Below are 10,700 nucleotides of genomic sequence, written 5' to 3' on the forward strand. Positions count from 1 at the left end.
TTAATTCCAGTAGGCTAGGCACATCAACTATCGTTGCCACAGAAGACACGGGCGTCCACTTGTCGTAAAAAAAAAAAAGAACTAATGGTCACAAAACAAAATGTTTGTCAAATTCTAGTCTGAAAGTTACATAACCCGGTCCAACGAGTTGATGGGTTTCTCCCTTCAGTTTCCACCTAGCTCCTTTTATACACGTAACGTAATGCAAGACTCAAAGCCTCCAGAATGTCATTGGATGTTAGAATGAAGTTTTGTTGAATATGGGGGTGGGGAGGGGACAGGGTACCGCAAGCACCTCCCCTAGAAATGCAGCAAATCTCTCCCGTTTTCTTCTGTGGGGTGGCTGCGCGCGCTGGGGGCTGGAGAAGTGCTTCACGAAGCGTAGTCCTTGCATTGGCAGGCTGATGATGACACGTGCCTCCTCCTTGCCACCCTCAAGCTCCAGCATACTGCATTGGCCTCAGTAACGGCCAAGGAAAACCAACTGTGGAAGCGTTGCTGCAACCGTTATTATCAATAAACCAACTGAATATTAGAAATTGCAACGCGCAATTTTGCGTAATCCTAGAAAAACCGTGCATCAAGTTCGGACGTTTTCGTCGAGCTAAAGACTAGAGTGCAGTCACAAGATGCAAAGACGGAGAGCCGACGTCTGAAGGTGAAATGAACCTGGGGATGATCAAGAACAGAATGCGTACTTTGATCAAGAAGTGGAGATAACAACTGAACAACCATCAGGGCTTTATAAAACCACCTTCCATACAATAGCCTAGTTTTATTCATATCCAGAAACAGAGCTGCACTCTAGTTGTTGGCTATTTATTGTATTTGGATAAAAAAAAAAAAAAAAAAACGTCACCGACAGGTAGACAGAGAACGCAACAATGGCACATTTAATCCGAAGCAAGTTTCAAAATAAACTGTCAAATGCGGCCACCTCCGTGTCGAATAAATCCACCGCGAAGGTGAGCGGCATGATGGCCAGGATGGGCTTCCAGGCCGCCACAGACGAGGAGGGGCTGGGATTCGCCGCCTGCGATGATTTGGATTACGACCACCGGCAAGGACTGCAGATGGACATCATGAAATCGGATGAAATGGGTGGTGGTGACGCTGGAGAGGGGAGTGGAGAGGGTGGGATGGGTGGAGGAGAAGATGGAATGGCGGGTGGGGACAGCCACTACCAGAGAGATGGCACCGGCCCTCCGCTCTCCGCTTCTAAAGCCTCAGGTCTGGGCGAAGAAGAAAAATCACCGAAAATCACGGCTTGGGAAGCTGGCTGGAATGTCACGAATGCAATCCAGGTAAAGAGGCATAATTGAAACAGCATGGCGCTTGCAGGTGTCCTCTCCCACTCATTCATTCATTCATTACTTTGTGTTACCTGCCATATATAGGCTAGCCAAATGTAAATAAATTTAAGCCTAAATAGATTTTCTTTCAGTCAAGCCAAATTGATTGCGAACACAAATCCCTCGGGAAAAGGCAAATGGAGGCTAAGGCATTCGATGTTCCAACAGTCTCGTAAACCCGACCCTAGGCAACAGCAGTGACTGTGTTAAGCCGGAACATTTAAACATTGTGGGAGGCAACCCGGATGTCTAGAGACACTATTATTCCAAGGGTTTGTTATATCAATTCAAAAAATTAGCCCGAGCCCAATTCACACAAAAACAACCTTTTGATTTTGGATTAGGAGATGAATTAGGGTATTTGGAGATCATTTCTGTGGTTTGGGAAGGTTCATAACCTATTAAAAAACTGGATAATCTACACGCTGTTACAATAAGAGGTTAACCAAGGCGAAAAACGTAATGTTTTGTTGTATTTCATTATCTGAAGCCATATACATAGCCTAGAGAATAATGATAAAATATCTAGGATATAAACACAAATATTCTAATTCCATGGACTCCCAGTTGATAAAAGAAAATGAGGCGTACTGATCTGTTGATGCGGGTTTACGCACGAGCTTGGCTCTGTTGATCTGGAGCGCATTCAAGCAGCAGTTATACTATTCGAAAGTACTGAATCTCCCCTTCAGATCGACAGGTGACCTTCTAGATAGTCATTTCGTCAAGGTCATTAAGATATATAGACTAAACTATGCTGCTCTGTGCTTTCCTCGATAGCCTATCATATACTTTATAGCTAGTCTATAGCTCATTTCATCGTTGCATTAAGCACAGGCTATGCGTGTCTATCACCTACAAAGTTGTAATACCTGGCTACACAGTGTAATAACGGGTCTGGGGCGACCGTTGAAGTGTATTTCGCAAAAAAGTCCCCAAGACAAACGCCCTCCCATCATGCGATATTAAGGCTATGATCATCATCATGACAGTCACCATTACATCAGGACGTGTCTCCTTCACCCTATTGATGACGACAAAATTAGCTGGAAAGAGCACGCTCACAGCTAAATGGAATGCCCACCAGAACCCACACCAACAAGCAAGCATGTCACCCATTGAATCGTGTACACACTATCTCATAATGCATAATGCATGTAGGCCTATTTAAAGTGCAATAGTCATTCAACAAATGCTCAATTTTGTAAAATATTATTTAATTGGCAATCCTATATTTATGCCCACCCATCTCCAACCTGTTTAGTTATTATCAACAAACACCAGGCTACATTTTGTAAATGTTTATCTTGAATTGACGTGGTTATTATGCCCATAAATAACTTATTGTATGTTTTCAGGGGATGTTTGTTCTGGGTTTACCATACGCCATTCTCCACGGGGGATATCTCGGACTGTTTCTCATTATTTTCGCCGCCGTCGTGTGTTGCTACACGGGGAAAATCCTCATCGCCTGCCTGTACGAGGAGGATGAAGACGGCCAACTGGTGCGTGTAAGGGACTCATACGTGGACATTGCAAACGCATGTTGTCAACCGAGGTTTCCATCTTTAGGTGGCCATATCGTGAATGTAGCCCAGATCATTGAGCTGGTGATGACGTGCATCCTGTACGTGGTTGTGAGCGGGAACCTGATGTACAATAGCTTTCCCACCCTCCCCATCTCACAGAAGGCCTGGGCCATCGTGGCCACCGCAGCCTTGCTGCCCTGCGCCTTCCTTAAGAACCTGAAGTCCGTGTCAAAGTTCAGTTTGCTGTGCACTATCGCGCACTTCGTCATCAACATCCTGGTAATAGCCTACTGCCTCTCCAGAGCGCGCGACTGGGCCTGGGACAAAGTCAAATTCTACATCGATGTGAAGAAGTTCCCCATTTCTATTGGAATCATCGTGTTCAGTTACACGTCTCAGATTTTCCTACCGTCACTCGAGGGGAACATGGCGAAGCCCAGCGAGTTCCACTGCATGATGAACTGGACCCACATCGCTGCATGCGTCCTCAAAGGCCTGTTCGCCCTTCTGGCCTACCTGACCTGGGCGGATGCCACCAAGGAGGTCATCACCGACAACCTGCCGTCAACCATCAGGGCTGTTGTGAACCTTTTCTTAGTGGCCAAAGCCTTACTGTCATACCCATTGCCATTCTTCGCTGCGGTTGAAGTATTGGAGAAATCATTCTTCTGTGAACGAGAACGCACATGGTTCCCAGATTGCTATGGAGGCGATGGGAGACTGAAAGCATGGGGCCTCACTCTCAGATGCGCCCTTGTGGTGTTCACGTTGTTCATGGCCATTTATGTACCGCATTTTGCTCTTCTGATGGGTCTGACCGGCAGCCTGACGGGCGCGGGGCTATGCTTTCTGCTCCCCAGCCTCTTCCACCTCAAGCTACTATGGAGAAAGCTGCTATGGCACCATGTGTTCTTTGATGTCGCCATATTTGTAATAGGAGGTATATGCGCCATCTCTGGTTTAATCCACTCAATGGAGGGACTCGTAGAAGCTTACAAGTATGGCATAGAAGATTAGCCAAGCCACGATCTACTGGATATAGATGTTACTGCATATCCCCTTATTGTGTATAACTGAATTCCCCACTGAGCGCAGTCAGCCCATCCTTGCTTACAGAATTCATGTGAAATAAATACTTGCACAAAATGCAGTGCAAGCACACATTTGCGCACACTCATCACACAAACACACACACACACACACACACACACACACAGGGGGGAGAGAGTCAAAATATGATATGGACAATTCAACTTGTAATGTATAAATATGAGAACAAAATGCATATCCATATTTTTCAGTGGAGCGAAGGTTTACAATAGTTCAATCGACCTAAACAAAATTGCAAAATGGGACATGTTTCTTCATCTCTCCGTGGTGGTTTCCCACCTTGAGAGACATTTCATTTGAAATTCAAGTATGTGGTTTTGGACAACAATTTGACGGCATCGTGACTTAAATGGTATAAATAATGTTGTGCGTTTGATGTGATGCCACTTTCTTCTACATGATTTGCAGTGTTTCAATGGGCAGTGAATGTGATTATTAATTAACACATTGACATACTGTAATGTGGACCTATTATGATGGCAACTAATATAAATAAAGTATAGGCTACCAGCAAGACAACGTAAATAGAGTACATATAGTGGATGATGAAACATAGTGTGTTAATGAATACTAGGAATATCCCAAATATCTTGGAGATTTATTGAGAAGTCATTTGTATTCTCTCCAAGCGCTATATTGAAACAGTATTAGTCATTATAAACAACTATTTTAACTATGCATTGAATGTATGATATTCAGACATAAGAAAAGCATTATGGAATTAGGAGGCGGAAAAGACAATGGTCACAACCTGAGTAAGGAAAGACGTGTTTTTGGATATTTGAATAACCATTGAAACACATGGTTAGGCCTAAACACATATCGCACAGGTTATGAAACTGGGATGAAAAAAAAAAAACGTCAAATGCCTGTGAAGTAATAGGCTGTGTCGTTAGCGTTTGGAGAAGGCGTTTTAGCCCCACAAGTCCCAACCACTTGACCCATATTCACCCCAGACAGAGGAAAAGTGATTAAGAACACCATGGAATTCGGACACTGTAAATTTGACTTTATCCCCTAATGTTTCATATTATAAAGCATTTTACTTGTAAACTATACCTGCGAGATTCATTTGAATGATTCGAGGTCCGGAATCAAGTGTCTGAATCATACAAATATGAAGAGATCATAAAAATAAGGAAATGTGCATAGAGACATTCTTCATTCAGCACAATCCAACGGTCCTGTGGAAATATTATCAAACCATATGTGTAGTGTATTGTGGTTTCAAAAAGATGGAATGTATATCTGAAATCGTTATCATATATCGTGAAAATGAATATTAAAGAATAATGAAATAAGTTCAATTATGTCGTATAAATGTGTGTGGTTTTATGTGATAAAAACAAAAAAACGTGAGAACATGTATGAACAAAAATATAAATGCAACATGTAAAGTGTTGGTCCCATGTTTCATGAGCTGAAATAAAATATCACAGAAATTTTCCATACACACAAAAAGCTTATTTCTCTCAAATTGTGCAGAAATTTGTTTACATCCCTGTTAGTGAGCATTTCACCTTTGCCAAGATAATCCATTCACCTGACAGGTGTGGCATATCAAGAAGGTGATTAAACAGCGTGATCATTACACAGGTGCACCTTGTGCTGGGGACAATAAACGGCCACTCTAAAATGTGCAGTTTTGTCACACAACACTATGCCACGATGTCTTAAGTTTTGAGGGAGTATGCAGTTGGCATGCTGACTGCAGTAATGTCCACCAGAGCTGTTACCAAATAATTGAATGTTCATTTCTCTACCATAAACCAACGTTGTTTTAGAGAATTTGGCAGTACGTCCAACAAGCCTCAGAACCGCAGACCATATGTAACCAGGCCAGCCCAGTACCTCCACATCCGTCTTTTTCACCTGCGGGATCGTCTGAGACCAGCCACCTGGACAGCTGTTGAAACTGTGGGTTTGCACATCCGAAGAATTTCTGCACAAACAATCAGAAACTGTCTCAGGGAAGCTCATCTGCGTGCTCGTCGTCCTCACCGGGGTCTTGACCTGACTGCAGTTCGGCGTCGTAACCGACTTCAATGGGCAAATGTTCACCTTCGATGGCCACTGGCACGCTGGAGAAGTGTGCTCTACATGAATGAATCCCGGTTTCAACTTTACCAGGCAGATGGCAGACAGCGTGTATGGCATCATGTGGGAGAGGGGTTTGCTGATGTCAATGTTGTGAACAGTGTGCCCCATGGTGGCAGGCATAAGCTACAGACAACGAACACATTTGCATTTTATTGATATGAATGCACAGAGATACCTTTTATGAGATCCTGAGGCCCATTGTCGTGCCATTCATCTTCCGCCATCACCTCATGTTTCGGGCATGATAATGCACGGCCCCATGTCCCAAGGATCAGTACACAATTCCTGGAAGCTGAAAATGTCCCAGTTCTACCATGGCCTGTATACTCACCAGACATGTTTGGGATGCTCTGGATCGACGCGTACGACGGGTGTGTTCCATTTCCCTCCAATATCCAGCAACTTCGTACAGCCATTGAAGAGGAGTGGGACAGCATTCCACAGGCCACAATCAACAGCCTGATCAACTCTATGCGAAAGAGATGTGTTGCGCTGCATGAGGCAAATGGTGGTCACACCAGATACTGACTGGTTTTCTGATCCACGCCCCTACTTTTTTTAAAGGTATCTGTGACCAACAGATACATATCTGTATTTCCAGTAATGTGAAATCCATAGATTAGTGCCTAATGAATTTATTTCAATTGACTGATTTCCTTATATGAACTGTAACTCAGTAAAATGTTTGAAATTGTTGCATGTTGCGTTTATATTTTTGTTCAGTGTATTTGTTATCTATAAATATAATAAAATATGGAGATTTGTTTTTGAAGAATACTTTGAGATTTATTACAGATATTCAATTATTATTAAAAAATAACACATGCATTGTTTTGTTTGATGAGATCGATTAGTGTTATTCCTGTGTCACAGGAATTCTATGCAATTACATTCCAGACCAAAAAGGTAATGTCGGTCTGTCTCTCTGTGTGTGTGTGAGAGAGATCCAACAAGCTGCACTGCGAACCACAGTGAGAGCAGGTGCACAAGTCACATGCCATAATTGTTACCATTTGCTTCTGTGATGGTCAGGTTTAGACAGTAGTTGTCTATGAATGACTGTAGCCTATGCAATTTGTGTTATTGCTTGGAGTAGCCTAGCCCTATACTAAAATGTTATTTAGTATATAAAGAAAAAAAGGGCATAGGACAGGGGAATTTCAGGCAGGTCACCCGTGATACAAATCAGTATTTGATGTCCATCCATGTCTGAGAACGTCGGGGAGATTACGCGGAAACCGGCCAATAGGAGCAACAGTGAGCTCTGTTACCTTCAAGTCGGTTTTGGTTTTGCCAGGGCGTTGTGGACTGGTATGGCGGATGTCCATAAGCATACAGTGGGGGGGAAAAGTATTTAGTCAGCCACCAATTGTGCAAGTTGTCCCACTTAAAAAGATGAGAGAGGCCTGTAATTTTCATCATAGGTACACGTCAACTATGACAGACAAAATGAGAAAAACAATTCCAGAAAATCACATTGTAGGATTTTTAATGAATTTATTTGCAAATTATGGTGGAAAATAAGTATTTGGTCACCTACAAACAAGCAAGATTTCTGGCTCTCACAGACCTGTAGCTTCTTCTTTAAGAGGCTCCTCTGTCCTCCACTCGTTACCTGTATTAATGGCACCTGTTTGAATTTGTTATCAGTATAAAAGACACCTGTCCACAACCTCAAACAGTCACACTCCAAACTCCACTATGGCCAAGACCAAATAGCTGTCAAAGGACACCAGAAACAAAATTGTAGACCTGCACCAGGCTGGGAAGACTGAATCTGCAATAGGTAAGCAGCTTGGTATGAAGAAATCAACTGTGGGAGCAATTATTAGGAAATGGAAGACATACAAGACCACTGATAATCTCCCTCGATCTGGGGCTCCACGCAAGATCTCACCCCGTGGGGTCAAAATGATCACAAGAACGGTGAGCAAAAATCCCAGAACCACACGGGGGGACCTAGTGAATGACCTGCAGAGAGCTGGGACCAAAGTAACAAAACCTACCATCAGTAACACACTACGCCGCCAGGGACTCAGATCCTGCAGTGCCAGACGTGTCCCCCTGCTTAAGCCAGCACATGTCCAGGCCCGTCTGAAGTTTGCTAGAGTGCATTTGGATGATCCAGAAGAGGATTGGGAGAATGTCATATGGTCAGATAAAACCAAAATATAACTTTTTGGTAAAAACTCAACTCGTCGTGTTTGGAGGACAAAGAATGCTGAGTTGCATCCAAAGAACACCATACCTACTATGAAGCATGGGGGTGGAAACATCATGCTTTGGGGCTGTTTTTCTGCAAAGGGACCAGGACGACTGATTCATGTAAAGTAAAGAATGAATGGGGCCATGTATCGTGAGATTTTGAGTGAAAACCTCCTTCCATAAGCAAGGGCATTGAAGATGAAACATGGCTGGGTCTTTCAGCATGACAATGATCCCAAACACACCGCCCGGGCAACGAAGGAGTGGCTTTGTAAGAAGCATTTCAAGGTCCTGGAGTGGCCTAGCCAGTCTCCAGATCTCAACCCCATAGAAAATCTTTGGAGGGAGTTGAAAGTCCGTGTTGCCCAGCGACAGCACCAAAACATTACTGCTCTAGAGGAGATCTGCATGGAGGAATGAGCCAAAATACCAGCAACAGTGTGTGAAGACTTACAGAAAACGTTTGACCTGTGTCATTGCCAACAAAGGGTATATAACAAAGTATTGAGAAACTTTTGTTATTGACCAAATACTTATTTTCCACCATAATTTGCAAATAAATTCATTAAAAATCCTACAATGTGATTTTCTGGATTTTTTTTCTCATTTTGTCTGTCATAGTTGACGCGTACCTATGATGAAAATTACAGGCCTCTCTCATCTTTTTAAGTGGGAGAACTTGCACAATTGGTGGCTGACTAAATACTTTTTTTCCCCACTGTATGTGCGGACTCCAAAGATTGCGTGTTCGAATCCAGTGATAGGAAGTTGTTTTGATCATTTATGTTTTAAGCCTATGCCAAACCTTAACCATTCGAAGTTAATGCCTAACCATAGAAATTCAGAGTTAATGCCTAAACTTAACCCTAACCTTAAAAATTAAAAGTTAATGCCTAAACTTAACCTTAAACACTTCAAAATGTGAAGTTTGAAATTTGACATATAAGAAACATGGATGAACATCTAATTCTGACATGAGACAGATCTTGTAGGGTATTCAACCTGGGGTTCACACAAAATATGTTTGTCAAAAAAATTTCCCCAAATAGAATAATATATTTCTTATGATGTCAACTTTTTTTCTCAACTCCTAATATTGAGCAAATTACACTCCTTGGAGCTAATTACACTCACTGGAGTATCGGACATAGGCTTTGAAAAGCACCAATGAGTAGGCCTTCCAGTTGCTGCATGTGCTGCTGGGTACTGGTAAGCTTTCTTGACTTTCTTAACCTTTGTTTAACCATAGCTAAACAGCTGCTATTAGCGAAAATGTGTTTGGAGTTATCTTTCTAGTTAATATGCCATGTTAGAGTTTACACTTCCTCTTCCAGTTATACACTGAACAAAAATATAAAGGCAACATGCAACAATTTCAAACATTTTACTGAGTTACAGTTCATATAAGGAAATCAGTCAATTGAAATAAATAAATTAGGCTCTAATCTATGGATTTCACATGACTGGGAATACAGATATGCATCTGTTGGTCACAGATACCTTTAAAAAAAGGTAGGGGCGTGGATCAGCAAAAAAGTCAGTATCTGGTGTGACCACCATTTGCCTCATGCAGCGCGACACATGTTGTCCCACTGTCACTCCTCTTCAATGGCTGTGCGAAGTTGTTGGATATTGGTGGGAACGGGAACACGATGTCATATACGTCAATCCAGAGCATCCCAAACATGCTCAATGGGTGACATGTCTGGTGAGTATGCAGACCATGGAAGAACTGGGACATTTTCAGCTTCCAGGAATTGTGTACAGATCCTTGCGACATGGGGCTGTGCATTATCATGCTCAAACATGAGGTGATGGCTGCAGATGAATGGCACGACAATGGGCCTCAGGATCTCATCACAGTATCTCTGTGCATTTAAATTGCCATTGATCAAATGAAATTCAAGTTTCATGTTTTAATGTCACATGCACAAGTACAGTGAAATGCCTTTCTAGCAAACTCAAAATACAACAATGCAATAATCAATAACAATGTATTACGGGCCTGGACATGTACTGGCTTAAGCAGGGGGACACGTCTGGCACTGCAGGATCTGAGTCCCTGGCGGCGTAGTGTGTTACTGATGGTAGGCTTTGTTACTTTGGTCCCAGCTCTCTGCAGGTCATTCACTAGGTCCCCCCGTGTGGTTCTGGGATTTTTGCTCACCGTTCTTGTGATCATTTTGACCCCACGGGGTGAGATCTTGCGTGGAGCCCCAGATCGAGGGAGATTATCAGTGGTCTTGTATGTCTTCCATTTCCTAATAATTGCTCCCACAGTTGATTTCTTCATACCAAGCTGCTTACCTATTGCAGATTCAGTCTTCCCAGCCTGGTGCAGGTCTACAATTTTGTTTCTGGTGTCCTTTGACAGCTATTTGGTATTGGCCATAGTGGAGTTTGG

The 10,700-nt window shown here is 42.8% G+C and overlaps 1 protein-coding gene across 1 annotated transcript; it reads left to right on the forward strand.

The window, feature by feature from the left end:
• Nucleotides 1-250: 250 nt before the first annotated feature.
• Nucleotides 251-5,403, forward strand: LOC121578324 (vesicular inhibitory amino acid transporter-like). The gene is made up of 2 exons (XM_041892635.2): nt 251-1,304; nt 2,711-5,403. The coding sequence occupies exons 1-2, from the start codon at nt 885-887 to the stop codon at nt 3,896-3,898; spliced, it is 1,608 nt and encodes a 535-aa protein (XP_041748569.1). The 5' UTR covers nt 251-884; the 3' UTR covers nt 3,899-5,403.
• The last annotated feature ends 5,297 nt before the right edge of the window (nt 5,404-10,700 follow it).

Source organism: Coregonus clupeaformis, chromosome 12 (genome assembly GCF_020615455.1).
Source record: "Coregonus clupeaformis isolate EN_2021a chromosome 12, ASM2061545v1, whole genome shotgun sequence".
Taxonomy (NCBI): Eukaryota; Metazoa; Chordata; class Actinopteri; order Salmoniformes; family Salmonidae; genus Coregonus; species Coregonus clupeaformis.